Source organism: Budorcas taxicolor, chromosome 15 (assembly GCF_023091745.1).
Source record: "Budorcas taxicolor isolate Tak-1 chromosome 15, Takin1.1, whole genome shotgun sequence".
In the NCBI taxonomy this organism is placed as follows: domain Eukaryota; kingdom Metazoa; phylum Chordata; class Mammalia; order Artiodactyla; family Bovidae; genus Budorcas; species Budorcas taxicolor.
In genome coordinates, this window is record NC_068924.1 from 72,607,869 (window position 1) to 72,627,928 (window position 20,060).

General features: G+C 55.2%; 1 protein-coding gene across 1 annotated transcript in view; it reads left to right on the forward strand.

The window, feature by feature from the left end:
• The window catches only part of CD82 (CD82 molecule), a 56,030-nt gene that overhangs the window by 15,530 nt on the left and 20,440 nt on the right, over positions 1-20,060 (forward strand). Inside the window, 1 exon segment of the mRNA XM_052652395.1 lies at positions 14,728-14,810. Within this exon segment, the coding sequence (XP_052508355.1) occupies positions 14,748-14,810 (63 nt within the window). The 5' untranslated portion in view covers positions 14,728-14,747.

A 20,060-nucleotide genomic window follows, 5' to 3' on the forward strand; every position in this document is an offset into this window, starting at 1 on the left:
GTGAGAAGAGAGACTTGAGATCTGGTCTCAGAAATGGGAAGAGGGGAAGGCTGGAGGAAGCCCCCGATAGACAGACGGACAGATACAGATGGGAAGAGACAGGTGAGGAGGAAGGGCTGCAGGACAGAGCAGGGAGGCCCCAGAGGCCCCTCCCTGGCCCCTCCTCTCCTGGCTGAATGGGGTGGAAGACCCCCGCTCCATCCCGCCCTCCTCCTCCAAAATCTTAGAGTCACTGACCTGCCCTTACCCTCCTTCCTCTTCCCCATCTTTTCTGCCTTTCCCCCAGGACTCATGAGAGACAGCACCCCTATACCTGTGTGTGCAGCTCTTTGCCATTACTGTGTCTCACTCACCTCTCTCTCTGTCTGTGTCTCTCTGTCCATCAGATATCCCCAAGGCCAGAATAGCTCTTAGGCCTAGGAAGGTGCTGAGAACTACAGCTTGGGAAGTAGGAAGTATTAGTTCACTTTTCAGATGAGGAAACTGAGGCTCAGAAAAGTTAGGTGACACTGAGGGGTGGGCAGAGCCAAGGTTTGAACCTCTGTCCACCCGATGCCCACCCCAGTGACTCAGGCTGAGATGATCAGGGCTGCCAGATAGTGCCCTGTGTGCGTCTGTGTAGGAGAATGTTCTGGGGAGGCTGCTCAGAGGAGGTGGCGTCACAGTGGCCCCATCTCTTCCTTACTGAGCCCAGGGCGGGAAGGGTGCTGTGTCTGCTGCCATGTGAGGTCCCTGATTAGCGTTTCCCCTCCTTCTCCCTAATCACCTTGCTGAGGGCCCACACCCAGCTCCCAGTCTCCATTTCTGCAGCCCTGACTCAGAGGTTAACCCCTCTTTAGGCACCCGCCCCCAGCTGCCCAGGCCCCTGGGTGGGTAGGGTATGCAAGCTGGGACCTGGTGCCTCTGTGGAGTATCTTCAATTGCCTGGGTTCAGAGGCTCAGCTGTGAAACCCAATGAACGTAGGTTGGGCCTTGGTGAGGTTAGTTTTGTATCATGAATCACTTCATTTCTGCAGGTAGTACGGTTATGCTCAGGGCCTCTGGTCAGGCTTCAGGGTTCAACTCCCAGCCGTGTGGTCTGTGTAAACCACGGGCAAGTCCCTTTGCCACCCCGAGTCTCAGTTTCCTCAACTGTAAAATGGGGTTCAAAGCAGTGCTTGCCCCATAGGGTCATTGCAAGGATACACTGAGCCATGTGAAGGACTGGGCACAATCTCTGGCAGTTAGTAACTGCAAGGGCGCTAGCTTTTGTGATTCTGGAATCCTGGGGGCTGTGTTCTAAAGAGCCCCATCGAGGGAGAGTGGGAGGCTGGGTGGAATCACGGGGCCCAGCTTTATGATGTTGCTAGTGTCTAATTGCTCACTTTCCTGTCTGTCCCCTCTCCAGACTGAGCACTCCCCAAGGGCAGGGTAGGTTTCATCCATTCATTTCCTGTGTCCAGTCTGGGGCCGGAGCTGGGGGTTCAATGAACTACATGGACTCAGGACGGAAACCTAACAGGCATGGCCACTTGGGGGGCCCTCTGGGAGGGCAGCCACTCAGGCTTTCTGACCCATGAGTCGTTCTTTCTCGTTTTTTTTTTTGGCTGTCCTGGGTCTTCGTTGCTGCACGTGGACTTTATCTAGTTGTGGTGGTCCTCATAGGGGTGGTTTCTCTTGCTGCAGGGCACAGCTTCTAAGACAAGCGGGCTCAGGAGTTGTGGTGCATGGACTTGGTTACCCCAGAGCCCGGGGAATCTTCCTGGACCAGGGATCGACCAATGTTCCCTGCATTGTCAGGCGGATTCTTAAACTCTGGACCGTCAGGGAAGTCCCCATGAGCCATTCTGGAAGTCCCCTCTCGTCCTGGGTTTGCTGCCCTCTTTGAGGTCACCTCTGAGGATTAGTCCTGGGTTTACTCATGTCCTGGAGGTTCTACCCGGCCCTCTGCGCCCACAGCTGCCACAGTTGCCGGGTGTAAGGTGAGAGTTCCACAGCGCCTGTGTGCTTGTCAGACCTGCAGACACCTGGCCCAGCTCCTGGATACTCTGACCCCATGGGCTTTGATGTTGGGCTGTTGTGACCCCATGTGAGAAGGCTTGGCATTGCGGGGGTGCGGGGAGCGGTGTTACAAAGCAGGTGGGGCACTGGACTCCAGAGTTGCAGGGTCTGGGACACGAAGTTCAGCTGGGCCGCTGTCCTCCACATGACTGGAGAAGGCGCCCCTGCCTTCCCGCGCCCCAGACACCCGCTCAGAGAACAGAAGCCGTGCTCTGCACATGGCAGGGGCTTGTGGGGCTAAAGGAGATAAGATCAGTGAAGCACTGCTCACGTGAGGATGCTTTCATAAATGTTCGTTTCATCAGCCATCCCTCTGCCTGGGATCTGTTTCAAGTTCTTGGGTGATGGTAACTTTCCAGGGGCAGTTTGTAGGAATCTCTTGGCGCCCCACATCTCAAGGGACAGTCCTTATGCATACCCCCCTCCTGCCATGTGAGGAGGGGACTCTGCCTAACACGACCTCTCCCCAGAGACTTCAGCCTCTGCCATGCTTGCTTCCTAGGGTTTGGTGAGTTGATTCCACCATCTTCCTGAACAAGCTCTGATATCCCCATTTTATAGACAAGGACACTGGGCTCAGGGTGGGTAGGCCGATTGCCAAAGGTTACATGTCGCTGTGAAATGGAATTGGAATTTAAGTCTCTCTCAATTCAGAGTTCATATTGTGGACTGATTTATTATTCTGCCTCCATACCTGGGGCTGGGTAAGGGTCCTCAGAAGCTGGTTGACTCCCTGAGAACCCACTTGGGAAGTTGGGTCTTCTTGTCAGGGCCCCTAGACTCTGGGGCTCCTGGGCATCCTCTCATATACTCCTAAAGATGGTTGGATGGCATCACCGACTCAATGGACATGAGTCTGAGCACATTCTGGGAGTTGGTGATGGACAGGGAAGCCTGGTGTGTTGCAGTCCATGGGGCTGCAAAGAATCAGACACGACTGAGCGACTGGACTGAACCGATCCCTTTAACTTAGCATTTCCCAAGTGTTGTTCCCAAATGGCTGATTATCTCCTTAGCCCCTGGGAGCAGAGCCCTGGCTCTGTCCTGTCTGTCTGCCTCAGGGTGCTGAGCAAACATGTGCACTGCTCCACACGTGTCATGATGGGAAACAGGTTGGGAAGTATCGACGGCTCTAACCAACCCCCCCATGCCCTGTACATATATACTCCCCAGAAGCGGGGGCGTCGTGGTCCTCTTTGTGTCTCGGTCACTTCATCGTAGAAATAAAGACTCAAGTAGGTGACGTCAAAGGCCTTCCTAGCACTGTGAATCTGAGTGTGTGAGCCTTAGCTCCCAGGGTTAGGAGGGAGCAGGGTTTGCATGGGGCCCAAGCAGCCTGCAAAAAACGTCAGAAAGGGAGTCACGGACAGAGAAAGATCAGAGGCTATGGTTCAGCCTCAGCTTGAGTCTTTGGCTGCATCAGGCCTGGTGGGGAGGTTGCAAGATTTGAGGGGGTCTGCTCTTCCCCAAGCTGCACCCTCTGTCAGAGCGGCCCCTTCTTCATGCTGAAGGCCCTCTGGTCTCACCGCTTGGGCTTCAGAGAAAAGCAAGGAAGGGCCACATCTGCTGGCCTCATCAGCCCCTGAAGGAACAGCATGGCCAGGATTGGTGGGGCTGATCTTTTCCTTCCTGACAGGAAGCCACGAGTCATGTTTTGGAGCTGGGGTGGGATGAGGGGTCAGGCAAACAGACCGAGGTTCGGAAGGGTGGGGTTGGCGGGCTCCACCATCGACCTCTTTCGCTTTGGCAGCAGGTGAAGAGAGAGGAGCTCCAGTCTCAAGGCAGACCTGGAGTTGCATCAGGGCTTAGCCATTGACTTGTGTGGCCCAAGGCAAGTCACTGAACCGGGTCTCAGTCTCTTTATCTGTTAAATGGGGGTGATGATATCTCAAGGATTGTTGCAGATGAAATGAGGGATGATGGGTATGGGCTGATGTGAAGACATGGTGCCGTCCCTCTGCTACTGCAGTCTGGCCGGGTAAGACAAGCAGAAGGCTTTGAGCACTGGTTTGGGCTCTAGGAAATCAAACCAGTGCATCCTAAAGGAAATCAGTCCTGAATGTTCATTGGAAGGACTGATGCTGAAGCTTCAATACTTTGGCCACCTGATGCAAAGAACTGACTCACTGGAAAAGACCTTGATGCTGGAAAAGATTGAAGGCAGTAGGAGAGGGGGACATCAGAGGATGAGATGGTTGGATGGCATCACTGACTCAATGGACATGAGTTTGAGCAAGCTCTGGGAGTTGGAGACAGGGAAGGGACAGGGAAGCCTGGCATGCTGCAGTTCATAGGGCTGCAAAGCGTATGGACAGGACTGAGTGACTGAACTGAACTTGGGCTCTAAAATCCTGGGATTCCTGGGAAGGTCTGATCTGGACGTGTTTCTTCCACCCCATGGTGGTGGTTGTGGGGTTTGCTCATTTGCATTGTGAGGAGCTGATAGCGTCCCCAGAGCTCTTTACATGCCTCATCTCGGTCCTTCTACAACCCTATAAGATGGGAGGTCCTGCTAGTATCCTCGTGTTAGAGCTGAGACGTTGGGCTCAGAGAGGTTGAGTAACTTCCTCGCTGGCGGTCACACAGTAGGAAGCAGAGCTGGGATTCACATCGAAGTCCTAAAGGAAGCCGAGATCCTAATCACGCTGCTGTTTAGTCGCTCAGCCATGTCCAGCTGTTCGGGACCCCATAGACTGTAGCCCACCAGGCTCCTGTATCCATGGAATTCCCAGGCCAGAACACTCGAAATGGCAACTTGGAATGAATACTGGGAAATGGCAACCCACTCTGAGGGCCTCCTAATTTTCCAGTTGCCCAGGGTAACAGCTTTCCATTTTTCTGTTCTAACAACGGGAAAGGTATGACCAGAGATTGAAAAGTAGGATATAGGGAGGCCAAAAAGCCAGCCCCCTCCAGGGAGTCAGCATGGGTTTCTGGAAACACATCACCTGTCACAGATGAAAATAAACACAGCAACCTGTGACCCGTCTCTTTTCTCGGGCGATCGGGACAAAGTCCAGAGAACTGCAGGGCTGAGTGGCCGAGAACCAGCTTGCAGGTGGCGTTATCTGTCGACAGGCAGGCTTCCAGAGCTGAGCAGCCAGCCAGGTGCGCTCTCTCCTCTTTCTGTCCAAGCTGCCTGGGCTCCCACGGGATCAGTTGTCCAAGTCACCCAACTGGCTGGACACCCAAGTCTCAGGCAGGCCGCTGAGAGACAGCCCAGAGGCTCAGAGACAGGGGCCCTGCCCCCACGGAGGGCAGAGGCCTCCTTCCTCAGGTGGCCCAGCCCCGCCCTGCTTCACCCTGCCCCCCTCGCCTGAGAGCAGGGGTAGTCACTCTCTGGCACTCCCCTGCACGTATCTAGAGGCTGGCTCGAGGCCCTGCAGAGGGCTTTGGACTGTTGGTCAGGAAATCAACAACTTCCGGATAATCCTCATCATCATCGTAATTGGTGGCATTTATTAGACACATACGGGGTGCCAGGCGCTTTACAGATACGAAATCACGTAAGCTTCACCAGGCCCATTATTAAGTCCACTTTACAGGTGGGAAAGTTGAGGCATGGGGCTGAAGTGATTGCCCAAGCCCGCACAGTTGGTAAGATACGGCAGATTTGGCATCTTTGGGCAGGGATAGGGGGAGGAGGGGGCCAGGGCACCTGCATGGATTGAGCCCTACTATGTGGAGCCTGAGTCCAGTTCATCTTCACACCTGTGAGTGGTGGTGGGTTTAGTCTCTCCATTCGGTGATAAGGAGGCAGCCCTGCAGATTGTGTGGCCCGGAGGCAGCAGATGCAGGGGTGAGAACCAAGAACGACTGTGTGATGCAGGGTCAGTTCTCCTTAAATCTCTATGAGGAAGGCCTGAGGAGCCGGGGCAGGGCAGCAGGTGGAAAGAGAAAAGCTCTGGACCGAGAATCTCCAAGTCCTCCATGGCGTGCTCAGCCCTGAGTTTGCTATGGGATCTGTAGTCTCCTGCGTTCTCCAGCCCCTCTGAGCAAAGCAATGATCTCAACAGTCTCCTCCTGCACCGTGGATACTGCTCTGGGATGAATCACCCCGGGAATGTGCCTCCAGGAAGTGGAGGACAGAGCAGAGGTGCAGGAAGCTTCACGTGAGATTCTCCCTGGCCAGGACCTGCTGCCCCGGGGTTCCCAGGCCCGAGACACCCCACTCAGAGCAGAGGGAGCAGGCCACGCTGGGTCTCGATGTATGATAATCCCCTGGGAAGCTTAAAAAATAAAACCCTAGTGTCCAGGAGAAGAGGAGGACAGAGGATGACATGGTTGGATGGCACTGCTGATTGATGGACTTGAGTTTGAGCAAGCTCCGGGAGTTGGTGATGGACAGGGAAGCCTGGCGTGCTGCAGTCCATGGGGTTGCAAAGAGCCGGACACGACTGAGTGACTGAACTGAACTGAGTGCCCAGGCTGTACCCCAGACCAATTAAATCAGGATTTCAGGGGTTTGGGGGCGGGGTTAGCAGGGTAGGCACCAGCAAGGTTTAGAGCTAATTCTAAGGTTCGGCCAAGATTGGGGGCCACTGCTTTAGCAATCGGGAGATGGGGGAAGTAAGGCCCTGGCTTTCTAGGGTTAGTGACCCCATGAAACCAGAAGAAAGCGCGTCTTCATGCATCTTTCTAGAGACAGGGTTCACGGCTTCTGTTAGCCTTTTCTGACCCAGCAGAGATTAAAATTCAATCTCTTGGGAAGGGAAGTAACCCCCTCCCCACAAGCCAATGATGTTATTTTTAAGCTCCAGAGACTTCCCTTTTCATACTGTTCATTCCAGTAGTCGCGTATGGATGTGGGAGTTGGACCAAGAAAAGGCTGACTGCCACAGAATTGACGTTTTTGAACTGTGTTGCTGGAGAAGACTCTTGAGAGTCCCTTGGACAGCAAGGAGATCCAACCAGTCCATCCTAAAGGAAACCAACCCTGAACTTTCATTGGAAAGACTGATGCTGAGGCTCTAATACTTTAGCCACCTGATAAGCTCAGTTGCTCAGTAGCGTCCCACTCTTTGCAACCCTAAGGACTGTAGCCCACCAGGCTCCTCTGTCCAGGGGGATTCTCCAGGCAAGAATACTGGAGTGGGTTGCCACCCCCTCCTCCAAGGGATCATCCCAACCCAGGGAAGAAACCCAGGTCTCCTGCACTGCAGGCGGATTCTTTACTGTCTGAGCCACCAGGGAAGCCCTAGCCATTTGATGCAAAGAGCCAACTCACTGGAAAAGGCCCTGATGCTGCGAAGACTGAGGGCAGGAGGAGAAGGGAGCGACAGAGAATGAGGTGGTTGGATGGCATCATCGACTGGATGGACATGCATTTGAGCAAGCTCCGGGAGTTGGTGGTGGACAGGGAGACCCGGCGTGCTGCAGGCCATGGGGTCGCAGAGTCAGACACGACTGAGGGGCGGAACAACAGCAAGAGGCCCGCAGCTGCAGGATCAAAGTTGGTTTGCCTCATCCCCTCTAAGGTGCTGGTCCTGACTTCTCCAGACCTTCCTTTCCTGTCCTTCTTCCTGCAGATACACACGGAAGGCTTACGGTGCTCCAGGCACTGTCCTGGACTGTGGGTTACTGGGTGAATGAGACGGATGCTGCCCCTCCCCTGAAGGAACCATATTCTATTAGAAGCATAGAACTAACAGGACCATATGCTATTCTAATGGGGGCTCCGGTCACGGTAGTGGAGCAGTAAGGTGACTGCGGCGAGCAGGGCCATGTGACGGGCCCAGGTGTCCAAGCTGCATCAGGGGACTCCCCGACCCCGCACCCAAGAGTCCGATGATTTGATTGGGGCAGGGGCCAAGGGCTGCGTATTAGCATATTTTGATTCCCACACGCAGCTGGAGTTGTGGCCAGCCAGCTGGCCGTGTAGATCAGGTGTTCAGAGAAGGCCTCTGGGGGGGAATACCTCTGCCTGCCTAGGGGAAGGGAGGGAGCCAGCCCGGGTCTTTGTGGGCAGAGTGCTCCTGGCAGAGGAACTGAGAGGGCAAAGGTGCTGCGGTGGGCAGGGGCCTGGTGTACAGAACAACAGGAAGGAGTGGTGTTAGGAACAAACGTGTGATCGAGAGGACGGAGGAGGGGGCAGGGCCAACCGGGCGTGGCCTCACTGGCCACATAGGAGTCTGGGTCTTACCGCAAACGCCTCGGCTCCGTCACCATTGAAGGGTTGCAGGCCAGGGAGCGACAAGATCTAGTTTGCATTTTCCCAGAGTCCTCCCTGCAGTGGGCATGATGGCCTGACGAGGGCAGGAGGGGATCCCGTGAGCAGCCAGGGAGCTGCACTGGTCCAGGTCGGAGGTGGGACGGGGAGCTGGGAGGGTCAAGGGTTGGAGACCCATTCCCGCTGTGGGATGAAGGAAGGAGGAGGAGACCCGAGCGTGGCTCTCGGGTGTCATGTCTGAGCCAGCTGGTGGGTCGAAGGGCCATTCATCGCCCCGTCTCTGAATCCTGCAGCACTTAGAGCTCAGGAGCCCCGGTCCCAGGGGACCTTCAGGAGCCTTGGGCTTGCCGTTTCCTAAGATGTATTCCGTGCGATGTTAGGCTGTTGAGTGATAGATGGTTTTCAGTCCCCGGTGTTTACTGCTGGGTGTCTTGGAGACGCTAATAGCCTAATGTGACCCTCGGGAAAAACTGGCGCTCCATAGACTTGGTGACAGGGGAGTCTCTAGTTCCGAACGGCGTGTCTTCTAGGACTTGTATTCCGAAGAACTACCTTGGAAACTGCCTCTGCTCTGGTCCCAGCCTGTCACTTGATGGTTGAAGAGGCAGGTCTGGGGTTAGGGTGGGAAGGACAGTGCTGGGTCTCAAGCAGGGAAGAGCAGGGCGTCCCTTCAGAGTAGGTGCCGAGCTTGAGGCCTGGAGGGACCACAGCACTCCCCCGCCCTGGCCACTTGGTCTCTGCAGGGCTGTTCAGGGACATCTGGGTTCCAGGGTCAGGCTGGGGGGTTCCTCCTTCATCAGGTGCAGGATAAACCTACCTTCCCCTCTACCAGGGTGAACTCACAGGGGCCTGGCATGGACAAGGGGTTCTCTTAAAGAAGGGGCTCTTCCCCACAGGCTTCCCCCCACCCCCGGGGAAGGTGAGAGAGCTGTGACTGTGGGTCCTGGAACGCAGAGCTGGCCTTGAGTGCCACCCCTACACATCCCTCACCCCACCCCTTGGCACGAGACAGAAGAAGTCTGAAAAGGGAGTCTCAGCTGACTTAGGGGCAACAGATCTCAGGCCCCCTTTGAGCGACTGCACATCTGAAATGTCCTGGTTTTCCGTGTGGAAGTTCCTTCCCCTCCCCTCCACCTCTCTATCCACCTCTCTATCCATCCACCTGCCCCCTCTCCACTCACCCCTCCCTCCATCCACTCATCTGTCCATCACCCACCTATACCTTCATCTGTACTCATCCCTCCCTCCCTCCCTGCATCCATCTAGTCTCTCATTCAGCAAATTTTGGATGAGCCCACTTTGGCCTCATAAAGAATACATCACCTTTCCCCTCAAGATATCACAGTCCATAGGGGAGATGGACAAATAAGTAGAAAATTACTGTACAGCTTCATGAGTTATAATGGTAATCTCCATTTATTGAAAGCCTCCTTCGTGCCAGGCATTTGACACGCATTATCTAGTTTAATCTCTGGGCAAATCTGCCAAGCAGGTTATATGTTTCTTCTTCTCACAGATGAGCAAGGTGAGGTTCAGAGAGGCTAAGGCACTTGTCCGAGGTCACACAGCCAGGAGGTGACAAAACAGCGTTCAAACCCAGGCAGTCTGATGCCAGGGCCTGTTGTGGGAACTGCTCTAGTGCCCAGTGCTGCTGGAAGGAAGCAGAGGGGGAGGGCTCCTAAAGCCTGTGTGTTAGTGGGGAGCGGGTGGACAAGGATGGCCAGAGTGGGTTTCCTGGAGGAGGTGGATGTCTGAAGTGAGTGTTGAAGGATGAGCCGGAGTTAGTAAAATACCAGTAGTATAATAATTTCATTGTACAAACTGATTTGGCATAGAATTTCTATATTTTGGTCAATTTAAATTGAAGTTGCTTAGAAACGGTACGTTTTCCTGCTCTAGAGTATTCCATGAAATCAGCAGCTCCTTGCTGCTGCTCACAGAGCCGTCAGTGACTGTTCCGGAATTTTCCAGAGGAGATGGGTTTGCATCTCCTTCCCTTTTTTTGTGGCTGTTAAGACATCCTCGCAGGAAAGCATGGGCAGACCTTCTCGTGTCTACAGAAAGTGTATACAGGAAAGGCTAACATCGGGAGCCTCTCTCTTTGTCTCATTTCATGTGCAAATGAAATGCTCACCCATCGCTTCCCCAGCCCCTGCTCATCCAGCCCTGACTGTGCCAGGCGCTGACCTCACTTTTCTTTATAACACGGGCTTCCACTGGGCAACAAGACCCCGGGAGTCCCTTCTATGGCCGTGCATTGGCAGAACAAGGATTTGAACCCTTATCTGGGGATCCTGCATCTTCTCCTTCCTGATTATTCACTTTCTGCCACCCAGCTCTCTCTCCGCCAAAATCCCAGGCTATCAGCAGTCCTGGTTCTTGCCATCTCTTCCAGACACATGTGCGTGTACTGTCTGCTCCCCTGCGCCAGGAGCCTGCAGCCTTCTTCCATAAAAGGCCAGGCAGGGGATGTTTCGGGCTCTGCAGGCCAGTGGTCTGAGTCACAGCCAGTCCACTTTGCCATTTCTTGAGATAGCCACCATGGGCAAATACATAAAATGGTGGGCATGGCTGGGTGCCAGGACAGCTTTATTTATTTGAATTTTGTGTGTTACAAGATATTTTATTTTTTCCCCCCTACTTAAAATGGTTCCTGGTCAGGGAAGGTATCATTTGGGGCTCCCCTTGTGGCTCAGCTGGTAAAGAATCCGCCTGCAATACGGGAGACCTGGGTTTGATCCCTGGGTTGGGAAGATCCCCTGGAGGAGGGAAGGGCTACCCACTCCAGTATTCTGGCTTGGAGAATTCCAGGGGTCACAAAGAGTCAGACATGACTGAGAGACTTTTCTACCTTTCTAACTATTTACAAATGTAAAATCTGTTCTTGTGAGCCGTACAGCATCTAGAGGGTGGGTTGGATTTGATCCGCAGGCCTAACTGGCCAGTCCCTGCCTGACACCAACCCTTACTCTTGCCTCGTGGATGGAGAGACTGAAGTTGAGACCACTAGAGTGTGACCCCAGACCCTCGGATTCCGACTTTGGGGTCTCCTTGGGGCTTGGTGGTCATTGTGATCTCACTGAGGTTGATGTCACTCTGCATCAGGGGCAACCTGTGCATGTCCCCAGCCTGAGCTGACTTCCTGCCCTTTATGGAGCCACCCATCTTCTGCCCAGTATGGAAGACGTGTTCATCTCCTGCTCCCTGTTTCTGTAAGGGGTAGTGTCAGCACTCACGGAGCAGAAACATTCTGTATCCCGGATCTCGGCCGACAGGTCCAGGAACCACCTATCACCCCAGGCTCAGCCCCTTCTCTTCCCTCAGATGAGTCTCAGGTAGTCTTTGGGCTTTCCCTGATTGGCCAACCTACCTGTCAATCATGGGGCTGCCTGTTTCAGCATCTGAATCCACCCAGTTGCCTCCTGGAGAGGAGGAGGTGGCCTCAGGGGCCAAGGAGGCCTGGGTTCTGTCCTTGCTGGTCCATGCACCCCTGACCTTGGGCAAGCTTCCTCACCCCTCTGAGCTCCAATTTGCTCATAGGGTGCTGAAGGGCTTACTTTGCAGAACTCCTAGTATAATTTGAGTGCATGAAAGAGACCAGTGAGGTTGCCTGTAGCATCAGGGAATCCCAGCCGAGCAGCCTCTGCCTCCTCCTTACCTGCAAACCAGAGCTCCTTTGAACAGTGGCCTTGGTGCTCACCACCTACTTAATGGAATCCCAGCCATTCCCAGAGGCCCCTTTCTGCAGTCAGGGCCACTCCTGGAAGGCAGCACTTCACAGTCCTTGGGTCTGGAGCTATCGTGTGTGCTAAGTCGCTTCAGTTGTGTCCGATTCTGCAGCCCCGTGGACCGTAGCCAACCAGGCTCCTCTGTCCATGGGATTCTCCAGGCAAGAATACTGGAGTGGCTTGCCATGCCCTCCTCCAGGGGATCTTCCTGACCCCAGGATCGAGCCTGCATCTCTTATGTCTCTGGTATTGGCAGGTGGATTCTTTACCACTAGTGTTAGTTGCTCAGTCGTGTCTGACTTTTTGCGACCTCATGGACTGTAGCCCACTGGTCTCCTCTGCCTATGGGATTCTCTAGGCAAAAATACTGGAGTGGGTTGCCATTTCCTTCTCCAGAGGATCTTCCCGACCCAGGGATTGAACCTGGGTCTTCTGAACTAGAGGCAAATTCTTTACCATCTGAGCTACAGGGAAGACCAAAAGTGAAAGTGAAAGTCACTCAGTCTGTCCGACTCTTTGTGACCCCATGGACTGTATAGTCCATGGAATTTTCCAGGCCAGAATACTGGAGTGGGTAGCCTTTCCCTTCTCCAGGGGATCTTCTCAACCCAGGGATCGAACCCAAGTCTCTCACATTGCAGCCGGGTTCTTTACCAGCTGAGCCCCCAGGGAAGCCCAAGAATACTGGAGTGGGTAGCCTAACCCTTCTTCAGTGGATCTTCCCAACCGAGGAATTGAACCGGGGTCTCCTGTATTGCAGGCAGATTCTTTACGAGCTGAGCCCCCAGGGAAGCCCTTCTTTACCACTAGTGCCACCTTATAAAAATCAATAAAAAGCAATACCACACCCATGAAATAGAGTGGAATGTGGTGGTTCTATGGCTCAAATACCACACCACTGCTTAAGGATCTCTGTGACTCGGGCAAGTTGCTTCACTTGCCTCGCCCTGCCCCTGACCCCCGCCAGAGAGGAAGACCCTCCATGCCTTTGGGCAGGTCGTGAGGACTAAAGGGATGACATGCACCGACAGCTGCCCGGAGTCGGTGCTGCTCATGGGGGAGGCCAGGTGGCTGTTTCTGTTTAGTCGCTCAGTCATGTCTGACTACTGGGCAACCCCATGGACTGTCCATGGAATTTCCGGGGCAAGAATACTGGAGTAGATTGCCCTTTCCTTCTCCAAAGGGATCTTCCCTACCCAGGGATCGAACCTGAGTCTCCTGCACTGGCAGGTGGGTTCTTTACTGCTGAGCCCCTGGGGAAGCGCCGGCCAGGTGGTTACTCTTGTCTAAAAACTGCCCCTTTCTGAACACCTGCAACCTTGCAAGGCTGCCTTGGAGACCCGGCCTGAATGGAGGACGTGAAGCCAGAAAGGGTAGAAACTCCTTTCTCTGTGCAACAGCCCCCGCTGGCATCGATTACCAAAGGAACGACCGTTCCACACTTCTCCAGTTTCACAAGAATGCAGCCAGCATCCCTGCTCCCTGAAGTGGTGGGGTTCTTCTCGGGAAGGGATGACTTAGCCACAGGCGGCTTGAGGCTGAGCCTGGGGCAGCCCCTCTGCCTTCATGGGGAGGAAACTCAAGCAGGGCTGTGGTCGGCAAGAAAAGCATGCCTCCTTCGGCGAGAGGCTCTTTCTTCTCTTGCTATTTTGTTCTGTGCCAGTTTACCAAGTGCCTGTGGTTGTCAGGCGCTGCACTGGGAGGGAGACAGAAGACAATAGCTCTCCTTCATGGGGACACCCCCAGCAGGCCTTCCTAGGGCCAGGCCTGGCTTCAGATCGCAGATCTCTGGATCTCTTGACAAGAGGGGAACCCGTGTTCTCTCCCCACTCTGGGCCTGGGGGAGGCCCCAGGTGGAGTTACCGAGGCTGGACTTCCCTGGCTCTGAGTCGCTGCTGTTCCCACATTTCTCAGACCCAGGCCTTGGACCCTGGTAGCCTGGAGGAGTGTTCAGTCTAATCTCCCCCTGTAGTGCTTGAATTCCCATAAGTCTTTATTCAGCTGTTGCTTGCACACCACTTGGGACCTCACTACCACCCAGGTCATCGTTTCCTTCCTTGGACGGCTTTGTTCCATGTTGTGCGAGAACATGGGCACATGTTCCCCCTTAACTCCCCTACCCCGGTCCCTGGAGGTGGAGGATATTGAAGCTGAGCTCCCATTTGGCAAAAATGATGGATTAGACCTGGGTGAGGGCACCTCCACGTGGACAGGGGGAGCCACAGGCTCAGGAGGAAGCAGGGATGAAGCCCGCGCCTTGGGCCCTCTGCTCCCTCTGCTCTGTAGCTGCTCCTCCCCACCCTCCACGGGGCGGTGGGAACAGCGTCTGGTGCCTACCCCACCCCCAGGCCAGCTCGGCCCCTGCAGCTGTCCCAGGCCAGCTGTCTCAGCCCCAGCTGCCTTTGCTGGCTCCCTTGGCCCCGTGGGGCCTGAAGGCTGGCCGTTAGGCATTCCTGGTTGTGTTTGACCTCAGGGAGCCTGAGGGTTATCGTTAGTAACTTTCCTGTAGGCCTAGCCCTGGTGGAGCAGCTAAGCCAGACCCTAGCTGCCACCCACACCCTTGCCCCTCTACAGTGTGGCTCTGGGTTGGTCATCTAACCTCTTGACCTCAGGGTCCCCTGTGATAGGACCTGACGTCGTTAGCACCTACCTCGTGAGGTTGTGGCGAGGGTGGGCTGGGGTGATCGAGGGTCAGTGGGTCCGGGGTGTCCGTCAGCATCAGCTCCCTCTCCCCCCCCCAGCCCAGGTCCTGCGCAGCACTGACCCACCTGCCTTCTCTCCTCTGCCCAGGGAGCTCCAGGGCCGACAGGATGGGGTCAGCCTGCATCAAAGTTACCAAGTACTTCCTCTTCCTCTTCAACTTGCTCTTCTTTGTAAGTATGACCGGCACCATCCAACCGCCTAGGAAAGAGACTCTCTTCCTGGGGGCATCCCAGTCCAAGACCTTCCAGCCTGGGGCTGGTGGTGGGGGTGTGGCGTGGCTGGGGCCTCAGGCAGACTGTTGGAAATGGAAGCAGGTGGGGGTGGAAGGAGATTCCCAGCGTTCCCAGCTGGTGCGGAGGCAGAACACTGGGCCCCTGCCCCAGCCTTTCCCTCTCCCGAGCTCCGAGCTCCGAGGCCATGGGGGCGGTCTGGGTGGGAGGTGGGCGTGGGGAGAACGGCATCTTCCTTGTCCGGTCCTGACTCCCCATCCTCCTCTGCCCGCCCCAGCTGCCCCACCGCACCCCCACCCACACGGTGAGGGGTGTCCCCCGCTGCTCCGAGCTCCCAGAGGGTGGGCAAGAGGAGGCGTGGCTCTGGGCAGAGTGAGGACACCGTTGCCCCTCCCCAGACCCACCCTGCAGGCCTCTTGGGCCTGGAGCCGCCCAGCTGTTTGCTCCGTGCACATCTGGAGCTGCTTTTCCCGGGGCCTTGATTTTCCTCTCTGGTCTGGCACAGGAGGACTCCTCCTGCCTCGGAGTTGCCAGGATGATGGAATGAGTGTGTGTGTGTGTGCATGCATGTACATGCTTATGGGTGAGTATATATGTGTGTGAGTGTGAGATTATGTGTGAATGTGTGTGTGCATATGTGCACACACTTATGGGTGAGTATATGTGTGTGTGTATGTGAGATGTGTGAGTGTGTGTGCGCGCATATGTGTACACACTTATGGGTGAGTATATATGTGTGTGAGTGTATGTGAGATTATGTGTGAGTGTGTGGTGGGGTATGTATGTTTGTGTGAGCATACATGGGTGTGCATGTGTGGGTGTGTGTGAGTAGTGTGTGAGAGTGTGAGTGTGTGATGGGGGTTGGAGTGGGTGGAGAGTGGACTAGAGAGACCATTAAAGGAGTGCTGCTGGGGGCTGTGGCCTCTCATGCTATTAGTTCACCCGATACTATTAAAAAAAATCAAAATGTTTATAGGATGTTTATTATGACTCAATTTTATTTTTTTAAAGGTATATAATATGCATGCATATTTTTAAGAGGAACAGAAAATACCTCTGAATATTCTTGTTGGGATTCCTGAGATTTTTGGTTTCATTCTTTTTGGTTCTCTGCATTTTTCAAATTTTCTACAATGAATTCCTTGTGGAAAAAAAGTTTTTTTACATTACAAGTTACACAGGAGTATAGAAAGTTTGGAAAACAAAGCATCATGCTAAACTCCCTCTCATAACTTTAACCCAACACATAGATGTTTACAGGTGTGTTGCTGGCACACATGCATGCACACACATGTACCCACATTCATGCATGCATGCACATACATGTACACATGTACCACATCCGCACACATGTGCACACATGTACACTCATGCACCCACATGTGCGCACACGCATGTACACACGCACACACATACATGTACCTACATGTGTGCCCGTGCATTGCACACATGTGCACACATGTACCCACACATGCATGCACACACTTGTGTGGACATGGACAGCTCTGGTGCTGCCTGCCCTGCAGCGAGTCCACCCTGGCTCTGGCCCACCTTCCCTACCTCAAGGATGCTGCTGAGGCCGCCCTGCCACTCCGGCCCTCCACTGACGGCCACAGGGCCTGGCCACCTGAGTTTCCCAGGTTGGCGGTCAGGGCCCTCCCGGCAGGGCCAGGCTTCTGGAAATCAGCTGTCCGTACAGCCTGAACCACGCCTTGCCTGGCAGGCACTGTGCTCCCGGCTGAGGCCCAGCTTTAAGGGCCAGCCAGCCAGGATGAGGGGTGGAATGTGGGAGCAGGTGGTTCTGTCCCTGGGGTACTCAGGGCCCGAGTGGGGAGTCTGGGCTTCAGCCTCAGAGGTGGCAGGGCCTGGGGATGCAGGGACACAGACATCCCCTCTCCCCCCACGCAGCGGGAGGGACGGAGATGGAGGCTTCATGGAGGAAGCGAGAGGGGTTGAGGGTTTGGGGCCAGGGTGTCCCTTCCACTCCCAGGCTCCCCACGGAACCAGAGCCTAGACGAGCTTCCCTCGGGCCGCACTCTGAGGGTTGGGCTCACTTCGTCTCCTCCCAGCTGCTCCAGGACACTGGCAGGGAGCAGGTGTTCCCTCCCCGGGTGCCGTGGCCCAGGAGGGCTCCTAAGGATATAGAGGGGGGGCTGTAGTGGGAGAGGGGGGGAGCTTTTTATCTCAGGAGGGTGAGAGAGAAATGAGAGAATGAAAGCAGACAGCGTGTGTGTGTTTGTCCATTTACCCATCACTGTCACTCATCCGCCAAGGGTATACTCGACAGCCCTGTGTATTCAGACCCCGTGCTGGGTGCCAGGTAGACATTCACTTGGTGGAAGAGCCATGGCTTCTGCGCTCCTGGGGCCTGTGGTCTGCGGGGTGATGGGCTTCCATCAAATACTGGCTCAAGTGGACAATAGTACTGCAGTTGTGGGAGGTGCTGGGAATGAAGGACATGGTCCCTAACAGAGCAGATAACAAGGCAGCTGACCTCATCAGGGCAGTCAGCAAGAGCGCCCTTCAGTTACATATGTGGCTGGGGTGCGCGGACCCACAGCAGGACCGGAAGTCCAGCACTGAGGGAGTGGGTCCCAGCGAGCCTCTCTCAGCTGGGCGAACAGCCCTTCCAGGAAGGATCTGGGTCTGTGTTTCCTGCACAGCGGGAAGCGGTTACGTGATTGAACTTGTGGTTCAAAATTGCTTTGGCTGCCGTATGCACATGGGTCCACGTGTACACTCTGGCCTACCCTCCCTCGTGACCCCAAACTCCCCAGAAAATTACCCCGTCATCAGCTTTTCTCAGATCAAAAGAAACTTTGAGGCCGCGGGTGCCGTGGCCTTTCTGCAGGTAGGATGCTGGCCTGTGAGGCGCCTGACCCCTGTCAGGAGGCTTGGGGGGGTCTGGGGAGAGGTGTTCATGTGGGATGTGCCCCGTAGCCCCAGTATGGGTTCACAGAGAAAGGGGGTGTCTTGGTGCTCGGCCCCCCGACCTGGCCTCGCTCCTGGCTGTCCCATGGCCTGGCACGGATCCAGCAGCACCTGGCAAGCGGTCAGGCCGTAGTCCCCAGACCTGCTGCTGCTGCTGCTGCTAAGTCGCTTTAGTCGTGTCCGACTCTATGCGACCCCATAGACGGAAGCCCACCAGGCTCCCGTCCCTGGGATTCTTCAGGCAAGAACACTGGAGTCGGTTGCCATTTCCTTCTCGAATGCATGAAAATGAAAAGTGAAAGTGAAGCCGCTCGGTCTTGTTCGACTCTTAGCGACCCCATGGACTGCAGTTCCTCAGTCCATGGGATTTTCCAGATAAGAGTACTGGAGTGGGGTGCCATTGCCTTCTCCCCTCAGACCTGCAGAGGAACCGAAAAGATCGTGCCAGGCGCTTCGCTTGCTGGGCTCCTAGAGGCGAGCTGAGGAGCCCAGCTGGGCAGTCTGGGATTTTACTCTACTGGGGGTAAAATATTTGCCCAGAGGGAATTTTCCGCCCTGTCTTGCATTCTCTATTTGGGAGGGCAGTTCTTCCTGCAGCCCTGCCCCATGAATGCAGGTGAGCAGACCGGGGCTCCTTCACATGGGTGTGAGTGCAGGGCAGACCCTGGGCCAGCCGTGCTGGGGTGCTTGGCTGGGGTGGGGAGGGGTTCAGGAGTCTTTGAAAACCTAACTGCCAGGCCCTGTCAAGCCCACCTTCCTCCCAGCGAGCTGTGTGGGCACGCCACTTACGGGTGGGCCCACCCTAAGGGTCCCAGGAGTTTTCCTGTTTTCAGGGACTGGCCTTCTAGGCCGAGGCCCAGGACAGACCCCCAGAATCCCTGACCCTGGTTTGCCACCACATGACCAAGCTGTACAATAAGACCTGCCGTTGAGCCCCTGATGGGTGAATTGGGTGACCTCAGGCAAGGTCAGGAGCCCAGTCTGCCCGTCTGTAAAGTGAGGACAATAACGGCCCATCTGACAGGGAGAGAGGAGGTGACAAGTGACCTGTTGGGGACAGATGTCGGGGGGTCATTGTTCTTTCCCTTCCTGGCCTCAGCTGCTGCTGTCTTTAAGGGGTGTTGTCTCTAAGGGTGAGGCGAGCAAGGTACTTGCTTCGGGGTTAGCAATAGCCCACCACACTGGGGCCCTGCGCCATTTCAAAAGGCAAAAGCAGTTAACACCAAGCCTGTCTTTATCTAAAAGATTGATATTTTGTTCATCATGAATTTTTTTTCCCCATGAGGCTTTGTTTCTTAAAAATGATCGCTATAAACTCATTTATCTTGGTTACTGAGTGGTTTTGGTGTCCCCTGAGTTTTTACATGTGAAGCAAATGCCCCATTCACCTTACCCAGGGCCCCAGCTCTGGTTTTTAATAACTGTAGAGCAAGACTGACGAAGCCCCTGGGGCCAAGGGGCTCATCCCAGGCTGAGGGCTCTATCAGCAGCTGCTGGCCTAGCCCCCGAGATTATGGGATGATGGCTAAGGCCGGAGCCTAGGGCTGGTGGTAAAGGGGCATGGTGGTGCACTGTATTATCCCCAAGCTGGATCCAGGCCAGGCCCCAGGGGAAGGCCAGTCTTGCAGGGTGATGCAGGCCTCCCCACCTCCATCCCCTTACGGGAATCTGTGCTTTGGCCAGACTGTGGGCCCCTCCCCACGCTTAGCTGGCTTGATGGGAAGGTGGATCTTGGTGGGGGTTCCACCTGGGGAGGTAGGCTCAGGTTGTGGGTCTGCCTACTGGTGCAGGGAAGGGAGGCAGGAAATCCCTGGGCCTGGGCCTACACAACCACGCCCCACTAGACACCCCATTCCTTTCCTTTTCTAATCTTGTATGTACACAGTCTGGTTCATGAACTTAGTCCCTCACTGAGTCCTCTGCCCCTGGTACAGTAGGTGCCCAGGTCCACAGGCTTCATGCAACCCACCCCTGCCCTCAGGGAGCTCACAGTCCAGCCAGAGAGACATGTGGCAGAGTTAAACCCAGTGGGTTTAGTGGGTTTAAGAAGGGTCCGATGGTGATTGCCCCACAGCTGAGGCCCCCTTAGTTGGCTGGGGGTCAGGAAGTCTCCCGTGAAAAGTGGTCTCGGAGCCGAGAGATCTGAGGACAGGTTGGGCTTCGATGATCAAGTCCGTGCAGGGCTCCAAGTGCCCCGGGGCCTAGCTTGTTTGGGAAGCTCCCAGCCCCCAAGCTGGGGAAGAGCCAGGAGATAAGTAG